This window comes from Oncorhynchus mykiss, chromosome 12 (genome assembly GCF_013265735.2).
Source record: "Oncorhynchus mykiss isolate Arlee chromosome 12, USDA_OmykA_1.1, whole genome shotgun sequence".
Classification (NCBI taxonomy): domain Eukaryota; kingdom Metazoa; phylum Chordata; class Actinopteri; order Salmoniformes; family Salmonidae; genus Oncorhynchus; species Oncorhynchus mykiss.
Window position 1 is genome coordinate 93,043,904 of NC_048576.1, and position 19,692 is coordinate 93,063,595.

The 19,692-nt window shown below is 39.8% G+C and overlaps 1 protein-coding gene across 1 annotated transcript in view; it reads right to left on the minus strand.

The window, feature by feature from the left end:
- Window positions 1–163: 163 nt before the first annotated feature.
- The window catches only part of LOC110487427 (5-hydroxytryptamine receptor 3A), a 55,075-nt gene continuing 35,546 nt past the window's right edge, over window positions 164–19,692 (minus strand). Inside the window, exons 5-10 of the mRNA XM_036939219.1 lie at window positions 9,807–9,913; window positions 9,428–9,597; window positions 4,196–4,317; window positions 1,396–1,606; window positions 872–1,021; window positions 164–439 (exon numbers count right to left, since the gene is read on the minus strand). Coding sequence (XP_036795114.1) covers window positions 195–439; window positions 872–1,021; window positions 1,396–1,606; window positions 4,196–4,317; window positions 9,428–9,597; window positions 9,807–9,913 — 1,005 coding nt within the window. The 3' untranslated portion in view covers window positions 164–194. The remainder of the gene's footprint in view (window positions 440–871; window positions 1,022–1,395; window positions 1,607–4,195; window positions 4,318–9,427; window positions 9,598–9,806; window positions 9,914–19,692) is intronic.

Below are 19,692 nucleotides of genomic sequence, written 5' to 3' on the forward strand. Positions count from 1 at the left end.
TTACACATATGACTGGCTAGTTCTAAACATGTTTAAATAAATATTGTTAAAGCTCTAATTAAGAATAAACACATCTATTTATTTTACCCAGAAACTCAAAACAACTAGCTTTTTGTTTGTGCTTGCAAAATTTCTGAAGAGCCAAAATACACCAATATTTTTTAAAATATGGTTGTTAAAAGCGAATAAAGAATTTATGACCAGAAATCTAATTGGTTGATCTCACATCGAGAACCAAAGGAGAAATATAAAATGACGACTGCATAAACGATGAGGACGGTGAGATAGATACAGAAACAGATCAAGTCCACTTTGTTGGCAAAGCGATGGTGTATAGCATTTTTGTGGTCTTGTGCAGCCATTTTGTTGAGAAACTTCACCACCTTCTGGAGGGCTGTATTCTTCTCTTCCTCTGAGGCTTTAATATCAGACTTGGATTCTAGACAAAGTAAAGGAGAGAAAAAAGGATAACCTATTATTAATATAACATGATTAAATAAAGATGTCAATCATTTTTACCTTTCTGTAAAATGACAGTTTTCAGTGACAGATGAAATGGAGTAGCGGTCTGGACCAGCGTAAACGCCAGACAAATGATGCTAACAAGAAAAGATGCTGGGAAAGACTGCATGCTTTAACTGCAGCTAAAGGGTACGAATTAAAAGGTTGAGCATTAAAATACAACTTGACTAGTTTATGATGATGGTCATTTATGGGGTCCCCAGTAAAACTGGTTGCAGTAACGTCATTATGACTTCATGGTCAGGTTATAAATGGTTGTATAAGGACGTTTTGTTAATGTCTTTGGAAACCATGAAAATATATCTTGCTCTGTGGGTAACTGAGATGACAGAAGAATGAAAACGTTTACCCTCTTCATTGTCTGTGTCTTTAAGCAGTGAGTCTTTGGACTTGGAGAGGCTGCAGGGCCAGAGAGTGCCACACTTAGCCAGGCGTGTGAGCACCATAGACTGCAACGTGCTCAACACCAGGATGACCAAACAGAAACAGAAGTGCTTTCCTATGGAGAACAACGAGAGAGATGTGTGAGTGTTATATGGTGGCAGAGAGGTCCTGTATACATGAAACCGACATCAGTGTGCTGCTACCAGTATATCTTTCTTTACTGTCCCTGTGACATACCGGGCTGGAAATAGTGAAACTCTGCACCCAACGGATCACTAGGATCACTGTTGCTGTTCAGGATCACTGCTCCCAAATTGACAACATACCAAACTATTGAGCTGCAGAAAAATATCAAATTCGATAGCTCCCTTGGCGACATTTCAAGCTAGCTGTGAAATAAGCTTATGGAACATTCTTAACTCTGTTACATACACACCGTTTATAACAAAATGCTGTTTCATTCTGGTGCATTACACACAGGATACTCACGGATGATGGGGCTGCACTGGCCTCCTCCAGGCAGTAGGTCGTTGAGGATGATGAGGAACATGATGAAGCTGAGAACCAGTGTAACCTTGAATGAGATACGCTCGCCCCCTCCCAGTGGCAGGGAGAAGCTCACCACATCTGCCACAATGATCAGTATACTGGGCAGGACCAGGGACAGAAATGGGTTTTCAGACCTCATTTTCAGCGACACCTGTGAAGACAGATGGGTAGGCCAGACTGAAATAATTTGTTTTTCTGAGTTCTTGCGTCTAAACGTATAGCATTTGTTTAAAATTGAAAGGGAAGAGCATTACATTCCAAAATCAGACTGTCCGATGTTTTCAGAACTCAAAAGAAGCCTTATGTCAATCAGTCCACATCCTTCACCATCGGTTGTGCAGATCCAACTATGCCTTAACCCCAATTAATGGGAAAAGAAACGCACTGCAAGTTTGGAATTGTGGCATGTAGCTGGATCTACACAATACATAGCCTGGGATGTGCATGTAGCTGGATCTACACAATACATAGCCTGGGATGTGCATGTATAGATCTACACAATACATAGCCTGGGATGTGCATGTATGGATCTACACAATACATAGCCTGGGATGTGCATGTATGGATCTACACAATACATAGCCTGGGATGTGCATGTATAGATCTACACAATACATAGCCTGGGATGTGCATGTATGGATCTACACAATACATAGCCTGGGATGTGCATGTATAGATCTACACAATACATAGCCTGGGATGTGCATGTATAGATCTACACAATACATAGCCTGGGATGTGCATGTATGGATCTACACAATACATAGCCTGGGATGTGCATGTATGGATCTACACAATACATAGCCTGGGATGTGCATGTATAGATCTACACAATACATAGCCTGGGATGTGCATGTATAGATCTACACAATACATAGCCTGGGATGTGCATGTATGGATCTACACAATACATAGCCTGGGATGTGCATGTATAGATCTACACAATACATAGCCTGGGATGTGCATGTATGGATCTACACAATACATAGCCTGGGATGTGCATGTATAGATCTACACAATACATAGCCTGGGATGTGCATGTATAGATCTACACAATACATAGCCTGGGATGTGCATGTATAGATCTACACAATACATAGCCTGGGATGTGCATGTATAGATCTACACAATACATAGCCTGGGATGTGCATGTATGGATCTACACAATACATAGCCTGGGATGTGCATGTATGGATCTACACAATACATAGCCTGGGATGTGCATGTATGGATCTACACAATACATAGCCTGGGATGTGCATGTATGGATCTACACAATACATAGCCTGGGATGTGCATGTATGGATCTACACAATACTACTTATGAAAGGTATAAAAACATCAGATACATTTTTATTTAGGTGTATTGTTTTTTTCTGTGTAAATGTTGTTTAAGCTCTGCCCTTAACAGGAAGAGTAAAGTATCTTTACATGTCCCAGATAAACAACAAATCACCAGGAACACTCACTAACCCATAGATAAAGATACTTTACTCTACATGTCACATAAACTACTGAAATCACCAGGAACACTCACTAACCCATAGATAGAGATACTTTACATGTCACATAAACTACTGAAATCACCAGGAACACTCACTAACCCATAGATAAAGATACTTTACTCTACATGTCACATAAACTACTGAAATCACCAGGAACACTCACTAACCCATAGATAAAGATACTTTACTCTACATGTCACATAAACTACTGAAATCACCAGGAGCACTCACTAACCCATAGATAAAGATACTTTACTCTACATGTCACATAAACTACTGAAATCACCAGGAACACTCACTAACCCATAGATAAAGATACTTTACTCTACATGTCCCACACAAACTACTGAAATCACCAGGAGCACTCACTAACCCATAGATAAAGATACTTTACTCTACATATCACATAAACTACTGAAATCACCAGGAACACTCACTAACCCATAGATAAAGATACTTTACTCTACATGTCACATAAACTACTGAAATCACCAGGAACACTCACTAACCCATAGATAAAGATACTTTACTCTACATGTCACAAACTACTGAAATCACCAGGAACACTCACTAACCCATAGATAAAGATACTTTACTCTACATGTCACAAACTACTGAAATCACCAGGAGCACTCACTAACCCATAGATAAAGATACTTTACTCTACATGCCCCACATAAACTACTGAAATCACCAGGAACACTCACTAACCCATAGATAGATACTTTACATGTCACATAAACTACTGAAATCACCAGGAACACTCACTAACCCATAGATAAAGATACTTTACTCTACATGTCACATAAACTACTGAAATCACCAGGAACACTCACTAACCCATAGATAAAGATACTTTACTCTACATGCCCCACATAAACTACTGAAATCACCAGGAACACTCACTAACCCATAGATAAAGATACTTTACTCTACATGCCCCACATAAACTACTGAAATCACCAGGAACACTCACTAACCCATAGATAAAGATACATTACTCTACATGTCACATAAACTACTGAAATCACCAGGAACACTCACTAACCCATAGATAAAGATACTTTACATAAACTACTGAAATCACCAGGAACACTCACTAACCCATAGATAAAGATACTTTACTCTACATGCCCCACATAAACTACTGAAATCACCAGGAACACTCACTAACCCATAGATAGATACTTTACATGTCACATAAACTACTGAAATCACCAGGAACACTCACTAACCCATAGATAGTTGCGATCATCTCTGCCTCCTTTAGCATTGAGTTCCACCTCCTCGGTTAGCCAGTCCCCACGGTTTGCACTAGTTGTGCTCACTTTCCCAAAGTTCAGGAACATGCCACATCCTGTAAAAGCAGATATTTGATACTAATTCAGTCATTCAAAGATCATACCGTACGTAGCTTCACACCCCTAAAAATATGTTGTTTTAGGGGTGTAAAGATTTACATTTTTTGTTCGGTTCATTTCTTGATATGACTCTTATTTTGGTTCTCAGAAGAGGATGGAAAAATGACCCATTTTTTTTTAAACATAATTTTTTTGTTTTTGAAATAATAATACAAAATCTATAATACTTCAGTGGTGGTAGCCTACTGTAACACATATCTCAGAGCCACTTTGGTGAAACAACCTCACTTTGATTCATTCTGGCAGCCATATCCTTTGTTTGTTAGCATGGGGTCTCAGAGAGAAGTGCCACATCATTTGCAAAATGCAATAAAAAACAAGTGTCCAAATCACCATTAAGTATTGATTTTTTTTGTTAGCGGTGGCTAATGTGATGACATGATGACTCCTTGCTGTCCCCAGTCCACCTGGCCGTGCTGCTGCTCCAGTTTCAACTGTTCTGCCTTATTATTATTCGATCATGCTGGTCATTTATGAACATTTGAACATCTTGGGCCATGTTCTGTTATAATCTCCACCCGGCACAGCCAGAAGAGGACTGGCCACCCCACATAGCCTGGTTCCTCTCTAGGTTTCTCCCTAGGTTTTGGCCTTTATAGGGAGTTTTTCCTAGCCACCGTGCTTCTACACCTGCATTGCTTGCTGTTTGGGGTTTTAGGCTGGGTTTCTGTACAGCACTTTGAGATATCAGCTGATGTACGAAGGGCTATATAAATACATTTGATTTGTTAGTAGTTGTTGTTCAGAGAGAACTGAACCATGGGTTAATGTTTCTCCAGGCCCATAGAATACTTTCAGGGTGAGGAACCATCTAACATCAAGTTGTAAAATCATGAACTTCCCCAATAAGGCTAAAGCTTAAGGAGAAATCAAATAAGAATATGGATTTCTAGAGTGTTCTTGCTTTCAGCATACACACTAATAAAACACTGCCTCCTCTCATGGTGTTTCATACCGCTCAGAACATAGTGTTGGTCTTCCTCCGGAAGCTCTTTATAACACCCCCAGTTCTCATGTCTATCGTCATGCAATACTGTTAAAACCATTCACCCCAGTATCTGTCTATTTCACTCTACTGACTTGAACTATACGACACATAAAAGATGCTCTTTATAACACCCCCAGTTCTCATGTCTATCGTCATGCAATACTGCTAAAACCATTCACCCCAGTATCTGTCTATTTCACTCTGACGTGAACTATACAACACATAAAATATGCTCTTTATAACACCCCCAGTTCTCATGTCTATCGTCATGCAATACTGCTAAAACCATTCACCCCAGTATCTGTCTATTTCACTCTGACTTGAACTATACAACACATAAGCTTGCATTTGTTATGTTGTTTATATAATTCTTATTCGTGCTTAAAACCTGTTGGTAATAGGGGGCAGTATTTTCATTTTTGGAGAAAAAAAACCGTTCCCGTTTTAAACAGGATATTTTGTCAGGACAAGATGCTAGAATATGCATATAATTGACCGCTTTGGATAGAAAACGATCTAACGTTTCCAAAACGGTAAAGATATTGTCTGTGAGTATAACAGAACTGATGTTGCAGGCGTAAGCCTGAAAGAAATCCAATCCGGAAGTGCCCCAGGTTTTGAAAGTGCTGCGTTCCAATGAGTCTATTGAACTGTGAGTGTGCTATGAACCAGCTTACGCTTTCTACGTATTCCACAAGGTGTCTACAGCATTGTGACGTAGTTTTACGCATTTATGTTGAAGAATAGCCGTAGGCGGCCACATTGCGTAAGTGGTCACATGGTGGCTCCGAGAGAGATTCTCGCGTAAAATACAGAGGTAGCCATTACTCCAATCGGTCCTACTGAAAAACGAATTGTCCCGACGGATATATTATCAAATAGATATTAGAAAAACACTGAGGATTGATTATAAACAACGTTTGCCATGTTTCTTTCTGTCGATATTATGGAGCTAATTTGGAATATTCTTTGCCGTTTTCGTGACTGCAATTTCCGGTCGATTTCTCAGCCAAACGTGAAGAACAAAGGGAGCTACTTCGCCTACAAAAATAATATTTTGGGAAAAAATGAACTTTGTCTATCTACCTGGGAGTCTCGTGAGTGAAAACATCCGAAGTTCATCAAAGGTAAACTATTTAATTTGATTGCTTTTCTGATTTCCGTGACAAGGTTGCCTGCTGCTAGCTGGACAAAATGCTATGCTAGGCTATCGATAAACTTACACAAATGCTTGTCTAGCTTTGGCTGTAAAGCATATTTTGAAAATCTGAGAGGACAGGGTGATTAACAAAAGGCTAAGCTCTGTCTCAATATATTTCATTTGTGATTTTCATGAATATTTTCTAGGGATATTTATGTCCGTTGCGTTATGCTACTTATTGTCAGGCGATGATTACACTCCCGCATGCGGGATGGGGAATATCAAGAGGTTTAACTTATTCATTTACCTTATTTAATGTGGGAGATAGCTTAAGCCTACATTAAAGATTGTCCATCGTTATCATTTACACAGGATGGTATAATGGTCATTTTTTCCCCTCCTGAAAATTGAGCAAAAAAAAAAATCAGGGACTGAACCAAATCAAAATGTTTGACCCATTACACCCCTAATATTCACTGTGTCCAGCCCAAAAGGCCAATTGGGTCTGCAGCATGCTACACCGGCCCAAACACACCTCTGTCACCACAAACCTGGAAGGGATGGAGTGTCAGGGACAATGATGTATATATACTGTACAGTAGATGACTGATGGGGGGCGCTGTGTTGAACCACCGTGCCTACATCTTGGCACCCCCCCCCCCATCATTGTATTTTTTTGGAAGAATTTATTAATGTCTACATTTGTTTTTGATACATTTATTATTTACAGACTCCATAGAAACACCTTGAATAACAGCTTCATACATGGATACTCAGATAGTATTTAACCCCTTATCTCCATATATTCTTGCATACATTGAAAAAAAACTTAAACTAGGCTCGTGAGAGACTTACCTTTCCATAGAAGGGTCATAGTGTGTAGCCCAAACTGTTGGGATGCTACAGACAGAAGTTGGCATATTGGCTGTACTGACTTCAGACCAGTCCTGTGACTGTTGTGGGGGTCATAGAGCAAAAACGGAGAGAACCGTCATGTTCCTGAGAGTCTCATCTTAATAGTTTGTAGGCCAAACCGTATGGACTCTAAAGACATTTTTGTGAGAAGACCAATTTTCGGGATGTCTCATGGTCTGATAAACACCGCCCTAGCTCTGGCACCTTTCATCGCAGATGCGGAAGGGCGATATTGGCAGGCGCAGTGGATTGAAACACATTTCATGAGATATCTTAAATTGACAGATTTTTATGGGGATTATTATGCTAATTTGATTTCCACAGGGTCGTGGGCATAGACTTTAGGGGAGTTTCAAAGTATACTTTTTTGGAATTACAAATGTTACGGTCACCACAATAACAGAACAATACTTTAATGCATGTAATTTTGTCCTTGAAACATTTCATTGAAATACTGTAGAATTACATTCATTCCTATGGAGCACTGCTCCTACTGGGGGAATGGCTTCAATGCCTCTCAATGGCCAATACATAGCATCAGCAATCCAGGGTTTATATACCCCTTGATTTTTTCTAAAAATAAATGTGTTACACATCTTGGTTGTGTTGCACATCTGAATTTGGGGGATTTTCTCCCATTTTTCCCTGCAGATTTTCAAGTTAGATGGGGAGCGGCGATGAACAGCAATTTAAGTTTTTTCCAATGAGATTCAAGTCTGGGCTTTGACTGGGCCACTCAGGGACTTTCACATTCTTGTTCTGAAGCCATTCCATCGTTGCTTTGGCTGCAAGTATTCACCCCCAGTCTAACGTCGTTTGCACTCTGAAGCAGGTGCTCATCAAGGATGTATTTGGCTCCATTCAATGTTCTCTCTATCCTTACCAGTCTCTCAATCCCTGCTGCTCAACAGGGTAGGGATGGCGTTAGAGAGTGATGAGCTGTGCCTGGTTCTCTCCAGACATAGTGGTTTGCATTCAGGCCAAAGAGTTCCATTTTTGTCTCATCAGAGCACAGAATATTTTTGCCTTATGCTCGAGTCTTTCATATACCTTTTTGCAAACTCCACACGTGCTGTCATGCGCCTTTTTCTCAGGAGTGGCTTCCGTCTGGCCACTCTCCTATAAACCCCAGATTGGTGAAGTGCTGTAGAGACTGTTGTCCTTCTGGCAGGTTCTCCCATCTCAGCCAAGAAACTCTGTAGTTCTATCAGAGTGGTCATTGAGTTCTTGGTTACCTCCCTGACCAAGGTCCTTCTTGCCCGGTTTCTCAGTTTGATTTGACAGCCAGCTCTAGGCAGAGTCTGGGTAGTTCCATGTTTTTATTTATTTCCCAATGATGTTGACCACTGTGCTCTTGGAAACTTTCAACACTCTAGAAATTATTTTATACCCTTCCCCAGATATGCCTCATCACAATTCCCAGAGATCTACGGACAGTTCCTAGGACCTTATGGTATAATTTCTGCTCTTACATGCACTGTCAACTATGGGACCTTACATAGACAGGTGGATAGTGACATATCAAGGATGATCAAAGGAAGTTGGATGCACCCGAGCTCAATTTGTAGTGCCATAGGAAAGGAGTGTGAATAATTATGTAAATTCAAGTTCTGTATTTGTAATATTTTTTATAAATATGCAAACATTTCTAAAGACTTTCTCATGATGGGGTATTGTGTGTAGATGGGTCAGAGAGAAACAATATATTTAATCATTTTGAATTCAGGCCATAACAACAAAATGTGGAATAAGTCAAGATGTATAAATTATTTCTGAAGGCACTGTACATCATTGGTAGGGAGGACAGTCAGGGAGCATATAAAACTCCAAAGATGACAAATAAACTGAATTGCATCATATACGGAATTGCAGTAGGCTATACAGATTTAAAACATGTTTTCGTTGTTTTTGTTAACATCTTGTTTTTAATAAGATCTTTGGTAAGTAATAGTGCGCAATAGCTGTTTAGCAGACAGAATGAGGATTGAAATGATGCACTTACCTTTAAGTGCCCATACATTGATGGCGATGGGGCAGAAATCTGAAGCGAAGGGGTAATTGTACAGATTGACCTCACAGCCCACCACAGTGTTCATGATGACCATGTGCTCTATAGTCCCGTTGCTGTGCACCAGTAAATCCTTGTTGCCGTGCTTCATCGTTGTTTGCACTCTTTAAACATGAGAAGTTAAGAACAGACTGAGGATTGATCTACTAAACTGTCACACCTAAACATTTGGCCACTCCAAAATAAATACTGTATCTCTAATTTCTGTAGATGTTTTACTCACTATTTAGAAGATCATGTTATAAAAGGAATCAAGAATAAATTAAATATAACTTACTGGTAGGTTATTGTATTCTGTTGTAAGTGGACTCACCCATTAGTCACATGGAGTTCAGGAGTCCAGATTTTGCTGACAGGCAGGACCACCACATCATGATGATAGACTGATGTGTCCCATGATAAATCAGGGTCTTCCCAAGACTGCAGTATATAATCATAATGAGTGGTATTACAAAATGGCACATTTACTTGAATGCCTCTGGATGTTTTTTATGTGTACTTACCAACATGACTTGCAGATGACTCTCGAAGCGAAGATCTTTTGTGTCCTATTTAGAAGATAAGGGATAAATGACAACATTCTGTACATTCCCTTGGAAAGAAACGGTGGAGCATGTGTTATATTGTAAGTATGTTGAAGAGAGGGACAGATGGAAGTGTAGGATCGTTGGGGGGGGATTTTGGGGATGGGAGAGGGTCTATTAGAAGTTAGTAGGGCTCTTTTTTTCCACAGAAGTACTACATTTAGGTAGGATGATTTAGAAATGTTGTAAACCGTGATTGACCTCACACTCCAGGACAGTAGGTGGCGGCATGCACCTTTAACGTTGGTTTGCAGACCGCCATTATATCTGAGAAGATGATGATTACCTTGGAAATAATGGACGACGCGGCGGAGTCAAGTCCCTTTGCAGTTTATTTTTCCATGGTAATGTACAGAACTGGGGAGTTTATCCCACAGTTGCCAAAAAAATACTAAAGCACACATTTACTGCTAGACATAAAACATTTAAAAAATATGTGAATGTATGAATTATCTTTATGAAATTCATACATTCACATATTTTTGTTGCTAGAGACCCAGTCGTTCGTTCGATTAGTTAGATATTTACGCGTTCTATTTGTTGTGCTCGCTGCCAACGTTTTTGCAGTGGTGGAAAAAGTACTCAATAGTCATACTTGAGTAACTTTCTACTTAGGTATACTTTACTTTTATACTTTTACTCAAGTAAAAGTCAAAGTATTTGGTTTTAAATATATTTAAGTATCAAAAGTAAATGTAATTGCTAAAAATATACTTAAGTATCAAAAGAGAAAGTATAAATAGATTCCTTTATATTAAGCAAAGCAGATTGTCTTGGCACCATTGTCTTGTTTTTAAAATGGATGGACAGCCAGGGATACACTCCAACACTAAGACATAATTTACAAACGAAACATGTGTTTAGTGAGTCTGCCAGATCAGAGGCAGTAGGGATGTGTTCTCTCGATAAGTGAGTGAATTGGACCATTTTCCTGTCCTGCTAAGCATTCAACATATAACGAGTACTTTTGGGTGTCAAGGAAAATTGAGTAAAAAGTTCATTTTATTATTATTTGTATTTTCTGTAGGAATGTAGTGAAGTTTTCAGAAATAGTAAAGTAAAGATATCGCAAAAAAACGACTTTAGTACTTCAAAGTATGTTTACTTTACACCACTGTTTTTGTCCCTTTCTTGCTAGTTAGCCAACAAGCTATGGCTAACACAGTCACGATCTCTGCAGTCAGAATAACAGCAAAGTAGATTTGTTTGTTTAAGATTCTCTATTGACATTCATTTGGATACATCCATAAGTGAGCTCATGTTATTACGAGAAGATTGCATCGCATATCACACACTAGGCTATAAACTGGCTAAATAGTTTGTTGCTAGCAAATCTGGGAACCTAAATCAAAAATACCAGTTGAAAACAGCTGGTCAAACTAGAAAGATGCTAAAACAAATCAATGATAGCTAGCGAAGTTTTTCCCCGTTGTACCTGCGTTTACAATGTATCCAATTTCGGTTTGTGTGGTTGTTGGTTTAGCTTTTTGTAACTTTGTAGCAAGTACGTGTTGTACGCATGTGTTAGGCACATAATGCATCATGATTGCAAGGTGTCCCAATTTATTTTCCAACTGGCACAATATATTTTTCAACTCTCCCGTTAGATGGTTTTAATATCCATTTTAGAATGCCCTTTCAGCCAATTAGAAATGAGTATTCAACAACGCTGTGGTATAATTAATCATCACATAATTATATATCTGTCAATAAGTTATCTCTGAAACTCATCACATTGTACAAAACTCAATTAAAAGGAACAGAAAGTGACTTACGACAGACAGAGTTTCATACACTATTAACGGCACACTGATATTTGAGATGCATGATGGAGACTGTGGCTGACTCAGAGCTTCTTTCGCAATCAGCATGCTGGCCAGACATCGACGTGTTGTACAGGAGGGTGTCGTTGCCCTGGATGAAGTGGCTGTGTTGGATGGTTGGTTTGTACTGGCTGTGTTGGATGTATTGGGTGCTTGGCCTGCATTGGCTGTATTGGATGCATTGCCTGGAGTCATTTCACTAGCTAAAATGGCTGCATTGGATGGAGGGTCTGCTGCAGACACTGTGGAACCAGAGACAGGTATATCATTGCGATGTTCTAGGAACCAATGATGCCTTCCAATATTTTAACAACCACAGTACAATAAATAAAACACTTAATCTAAATTCAATTGGATAAGGTTGTTGCCTTGCTTCATGGTAGCAGAAATACTTTAAGAAATGAGGAGTTAGGAATCTCATTGGTCAATTAATGGATAACGTATAACGCTCCGCTCATTGACAATCGCGTTCACGTTATCATACGCGGTTGTTAAACTATTCGCCCCGAAATCCCTTGTAGAAAGTTAGTTCCCAGGCGCATAACCTGTTTATTTTCTTAAGTAAGTAATGTCACAAATAAAATAAAAACTAGGTAAACAAGATACATATCTCAGAATATATTTCTAATGTTGTGCTTTTCCCGTGTAATTCATGCTAATGTTGGGTTTTTGAGCTAGCGCTCAATTGACTCCCATTCGCTCATTGAAGGAGTGCGCTCCTTGTCCCATATTTACCCAGAATGCACTGTGCGGCAAATTGACAACGCGTGTACACGTTAATACGAATCAAATGGAGTTTCCCATCTCCCCATTTAGAGTATTTCTGATGGCTTCATAGTAGTGACTCAATAAGTCTGAAAAGTGATCTAAACCTGGTACTCTAAATCAGTTATATTGGAGTGATAATGGACTAGAGATAAGAGTACCATGTTTAGATCAAACAACATACTACATTGCCAGCTTTTAGTGCAACATGTTATAGTGCTTCAATACACTTAAAAATGTATTTGAATATTTTTATTCTAATTGTTTTTCATGACTTTAGTAAGATAATCTGGGACGAGGCAATTTTAAACATGTTTTGAATATTTCAGCTTGCGTTAACCATTTTAAATGCTTGTTTCGCAATGTTTACTTAAAATCTGCTAATAGGAACGAGAAAGACGATATTCTTCTAGTGTAATCTGTGCCTGTTTTAAGAAGAGCAAAATGGAGCCCAAGGTCTTACCTGTTAGCAAGAGTAGAGAGAAGAGACAACATTTCAGCATGCTGTGGTCCAGGGGTCTCATCCCTGCACGTCCTCTGTCACAAAGTACATGGTCAGTTAGACATTGGTGCGCAGTCTTAGTAGAAATAACAAGTTTCCTCCAATGAAACGGTTAGAAGAAGGACTGAAAACCTACCTTTAGATGCTTAGTGATCACCACTTGCCTTCTCCTTTCCTCTCAAGCCAAAGCCTCACCTGGGATGACCCTTATAAAGGCTGCTCTGGAACATTTGGTCACGGCAGTCTTCCATGAGAACATACTCATACCCCACAAACTGCCTACATTAGAATATTATCCTCGGTATTGTACAGGATGTGCTTGGCTATAATCCCAAAATAATGAGTTTTTAAATTAACCTCCCAGGATTCATTTCACCATCTTGTGTAAACAACAACCCACAACAGACGGGTAATTACTAATTACTGTGACTAGGCAGAAGTGGATATACTGCACCTCCACCTGCCTCTAAACCCTGTAGTTGGCTATATGTTTCACTGGACCTCAATAGGACCGTAGGCTGTTATCATATTGTTGAGCATACAGACTTCATACAGACAATAATACAAAAGGGATTGAGTTGGTTTATTTGAAATGTCATCATGCATGGGCACCAGACAGCATTGTGGTTTCAGTGGTGCTGTCTCCTCTCTGGGTAATGGAGAAAGGTTGCTATCTCCTCACTAGTGGCTCATGAAGCAGCTTGTTTTGACAGCTGGTTGTGGACTAATTGTCTGGACATTACTACCCACAGTTTAAATTAAAGAGTAATTCTGATGTAATAGTGTTTATGTATAGCATCAGAAGGGTTCAAATCAAAATTAAATCAAATTTATTGATATAGACATTCTTACATCTAGCTGATATCTCAACGTGCTGTACAGAAACCCAGCCTAAAACCCCAAACAGCAAGCAATGCAGGTGTAGAAGCACGATGGCTAGGAAAAACTCCCTAGAAAGGCCAGAACTTAGGAAGAAACCTAGAGAGGAATCAGGCTATGAGGGGTGGCCAGTCCTCTTCTGGCTGTGCCGGGTGGAGATTATAACAGAACATGGCCAGTCCTCTTCTGGCTGTGCCAGGTGGAGATTATAACAGAACATGGCCAGTCCTCTTCTGGCTGTGCCAGGTGGAGATTATAACAGAACATGGCCAGTCCTCTTCTGGCTGTGCCAGGTGGAGATTATAACAGAACATGGCCAGTCCTCTTCTGGCTGTCCCAGGTGGAGATTATAACAGAACATGGCCAGTCCTCTTCTGGCTGTGCCAGGTGGAGATTATAACAGAACATGGCCAAGATGTTCAAAGATGTTCAAAATTGGTGTTTCCTTCCTCTGATGAAAGCATCAGGAACAACTGAATCATTTCCAGACTGTTGAGAATAACCAGATGTACTTTGGGGGTCCACATGTACACTGCACCTCTACCATGACCACAGGAGATGGGTCATGGATGATATGGTGTTCTGCGTTTCAGCAGAAATGTTCCATTACTGTGTGTTTGAGAGCCATAGAGAAGAGGATATACCATGCCATCTCTAGTCTGTAAACATGGCAGAATAACTCCCAGTTTCCCAGACACATGTTCTCCACAGTAATAGCTTCATCTGTGTCTGGGAAACCGGCCCATTATGTATTTATCCATACACACCTCAGGAGGAATTTATAATAAGCACAATCCTTTAGAAAAAGACAATTTGTCGAGAAATGCATGCAGATATGTTACATGGGTGTAGTTCTCAACAGAAGTCAGGAGAGTGTTTATGTAATCGTTGACAGGCTTTCACCCTGACCAATGCTGATGTTAGTGGCTGAAGCATTTTCTTTTTATCCATTACATTACTAGCAACAGACACATATTATTCCTGAGTTATGTCGGTCTGGTCCTACCAATAACTGAGGCTTATATAAACAGGCAGACATCCAAACGTGCCACTTTTAAAAGAAGACTTCTTCAGATACACACAGTTTTATTTTATTGTTACAATCATATACTACTTATTCTATAGCTTAATTACATACAGGTAACTACCAAAATCAGCTACCAGTAGCGAGGCATGGATAAAATGATGTGGCTGTTCAGTACTGATTTGTTTGTGTGTGGACGTTTAACTATACAAGAATAGTAAACCAACCAAAATATGACCAACTGGGGACATTTTGTTGTCTCCACAAGTTCAACTGCTGTTTCTAGGGGGTTTAGGGTAAAGATTAGAATTAGTGTTAGGGTTAGAATTAGGGTTGGGAGCTAGGGTTAGGAGGTTTAGGGCTAAGGGTAGGTTTTCAGGTTAAGGTTAGAGTACGGGTTAGGGAAAATTGGATTTTGAATGAGACTGAATTGTGTGTCCCCACAAGGTTAGTTGTTCAAGACTGTGTGCGTGTGCATGCAAAGTTGAAAAAACATGTTGACTCACCCTACTTGTAGAGAAACGCCAATGCCATCCTCCTGTCTTTCATGACTCTGTCATACAGTACACACTTTTAGTTTCAGTTCTCCTAGGCTACCTGGCTAAAATACTTGCTCGCAACCGAACTTCCTTTCATGGGCAACGATGTGCCGCTAGTAAACATTGGCCTACTACAGTACATTAGCTACATATTGAACTTCCATCCTCTCAGGCCAGGGGCACAATGTATGAATTAATGGTTGTATCAGAATCGCTGGCATAATCATTGGTCAGTAAGGAGAATTAAATAAAACCACATGTCCAAATCCCTATCTCCATCCAAGGCTAATTTAGGAAAGAGACAATTCATTATTTTTAATTTTTTTACTGAGTTTTATGTTATTGGTGTTACCGCCTAGAAAAGAACTGCTCAAAGGCATGGTCCTAATCCTGGGTCAAGTCTAAAAAATGGCAGAATTGTAGTGTATGTACAGAATACCCATGTTGTACAATTTTTCATCCACTAGATGACAGTAATGTACTACCACCTCTACTGAAAGGTAATAGATCACACTTGTATGGAGCTGTTTGAAAATGTAACGTGAACAGAAAGCCCATTTTCCAGTCGTTTTTGGGTCAAGAGTAAAAAAAAAATAAAAAAAGTAAAACACAGTCCTAATTTCAATGTAGTAATTATTGCTCATTTGCCCCTGGTTGTGAAACGGAGCCATATTCTTTGACCTATTAGCAACCTCAGTGCTAAAAGGTTCTTGCTGCTCCCACAGGATATCCGAATGTTAAAAGTGTACACCGCTGAACGTAGAGACTGGGTTTAAAAACTCTCGTAGGGTGTTTGACATTACAATTTTGGTGGGTGCTATGCTGACCCAAAGGTTCCATGGCCACAATAAAAACTAAATAATGAATGAAAATGTCATGGTAATTTTAGTGGCAAGTTGGAGAATAGTTTGCCCACTATGGCTCTGTACCTACCTACACCTCCTTAGTGTAATATTTCTGTTGCTGCTAATGGACACAGATTGAGGCTAGTCCTAGAGTAAAAATCAAGCTCAGTGGAGATGATTTATTGAAAGTGCTTTTGTTGTTGTCTAGGACTAGGCTTAATCTGTGTGAGGGAAACCAGGGCTGCGGTCAGTACGTGTTTACGTTCTGGAACGTTCAATTGGATGGAGACGGTGCTGTGCTGCACGATAAGTAAAAAAATAAATGGGAGGGGTTGGGGAACGCTGTCAGCATGGCCACTGCCCTTTAAACATGTCACTCATTGCTTCAATTCACACTTCGCCGCACCCACCAAACGGGAGCAAACATACCTAAAAAGTCTGTTCAAGAACGTTACAACGGCATTTTTGGAAAACGTGTTGTTCGGTACAAACCGTTCTGCAACATAGCAAACAGACCGCACGTCTGCCCTTAATGTTTATTTAAATAGTTTTATTTAACTGGGCAAGTCAGTTAGGAACACATTCTTATTTACAATGACGACCTACCCCTGCCGTCCTATGGGACTCCCAATCACGGCCGGATGTAATACAGCTTGGATTCCAACCAGGAACTGTAGTGACGCCTCTTGCACTGAGATGCAGTGCCTTAGACCGCTGCACCACTTCAGTATATAATATGACTTGTACTTTATACTTTTAAAAAGTCTCTGTCAGTATGACATCTACTGGCTTTTTTGGTACTTCAGTTATCCACTGGTGTCTGATGATCTCTGGCTCCTTGTCTGTTGTTTGTGGAGATGCTCTGAAAACAAAAAGTCAGGATTGAATGCATTGAGTTGCACATTCTACAAGTTGCGTTGGCTACTAGGCAGTATGTCTACAATAGGTGCCTTAAAACAGCACTAAAACTACCACTGCAGTGCTATAATATAATGCAATGTGTGGTTTGAAGCAATTATATTCACCTTCTAGTGCATTTCTTTAATGGAATTTATATCCATTACATCAGTCCAGAAATGAACACACATGCACCAGGGACAGGCTTTTCCTGCCTCACCATAAGCTCTCACCATTGACCACACGTCCTTCTTTAATGAGCTTCAAAATACATTTTGGCTTTTTATATATTGTATTGACACGATTTGTCAGGCTTTGACACTGCACTCCTACATCGTCCAAGACTTTTATGTGTAAGTCTTCTGTTTGTGCCTGTAGGTTCGGTCCTCGTCTCCCTGAAACCAGTTGATCCTTCCACGGGAAGTGACTCGATGGGTATAAGGCTCTCGTTTTCAGTTTTTTCACTCCGTTTTGACTCGGAAATCAAAATAACAAAATGTACACCCCATTGACCGAAAAGGAATTGCAAACATGATATTGATTTATAATTTGCCCATTGCATTTAAAATTGAATTTGTAAAAATACTTCTATAGTGGTTGGATAAATTATATGTTTCAAATACTGTAGCTGAAACTCTGAGGTGTACCATGTATGTTTTGATATCTACAGTAGCATTTTTCTGAATTTGTTGCCTTACAACCTGGAATTAAAATTGATTTTTGGGGGGTTTGTATCATTTGACAACATGCCTACCAATTTCAAAATGCAAAATATTTTTGGGTGAAACAAACAAGAAATAAGACAACAACAAAAAACAGAACTTGAGTGTGCATAACTATTCACCCCTCCCCCAAAGTCAATACTTTGAAGAGCCACCATTTGCAGCAATTACAGCTGCAAGTCTCTTGGGGTATGTTGCTATCAGCTTAGCACATCTAGCCACTGGGATTTTTACCCATTCTTCAAAGCAAAACTAATCCAGCTCCTTCAAGTTGGATGGCTTCCGCTGGTGTTCAGCAATCTTTAAGTCATTCCACAGATTCTCAATTGGGATTGAGGTCTGGGCTTTAACTAGGCCATTCCAAGACATTTAAATGTTTCCCCTTAAACCACTTGAGTGTTGCTTTAGCAGTATGCTTAGGGTCATTGTCCTGCTGGAAGGTGAACCTCCGTCCCAGTCTCAAATCTCTGGAAGACTGAAACAGGTTTCCCTCAAGAATTTCCCTGTATTTAGCGCCATCAATCATTCCTTCAATTCTGACCAGTTTCCCAGTCCCTGCCGATGATAAACATCCCCACAGCATGATGCTGCCACCACCATGCTTCACTGTGGGGATGGTATTCTCAGGGTGATGAGAGGTGTTGGATTTGCACCAGACAGCGTTTTTCTTGATGGCCAAAAAGCTCAATTTTAGTCTCATCTGATCAGAGTACCTTTTTCCATATGTTTGGGGAGTCCCCCACATGCCTTTTGGTGAACACCAAAAGTGTTTTCTTATTTTTTCTTGAAGCAATGGCTTTTTTCTGGCCAGTCTTCCGTAAAGCCCAGCTGTATGGAGTGTACGGCTTAAAGTGGTCCTTTGGGGTTATCTTTGGTCTCTTTGTTGCCTCTCTGATTAATGCCCTCCTTGCCTGGTCTGTGGGTTTTGGTGGGCGGCCCTCTCTTGGCAGGTTTGTTGTGGTGCCATATTCTTTCCATTTTTTTAATGGGATGTTCAAAATTTCTGATATTTTTTTATAACCCAACTCTGATATGTACTTCTCCAGAACTTTGTCCCTGACCTGTTTGGAAAGATCCTTGATCTTCATGGTGCCGCTTGCTTGGTGGTGCCCCTTGCTTAGTGGTGTTGCAGAATCTGGGCCCTTCAGAACAGGTGTGTATATATACTGAGATCATGTGACACTTAGATTGCACACAGGTGGACTTTATTTGACTAATTATGTCACTTCTGAAGGTAATTGGTTGCACCAGATCTTATTTAGGGGCTTCATAGCCATTTCCGTTCTATATTTTTTACATTTTATTTATTCATTTCACTTCACCAATTTGGACTATTTTGTGTACGTCCATTACATGGAATCCAAATGAAAATCCATTTAAATTGCAGGTTGTAATGCAACAAAATAGGAAAAACGCCTAGGGGGATGAATACTTTTGCAAGGCACTGTATGTCAAGTATATTTTTAATTCAGCACTGTTCAATATTGATGCAGTAAGATGCAGTAAGAATTTCATACAGAACGCTGGTACAGTGGTATTCATTTATTATGGTCCTTTACACAGATGTGACCATGATTTCTCCAAACACCCTGAGAGATACCACAAATACAGCCCAGCGC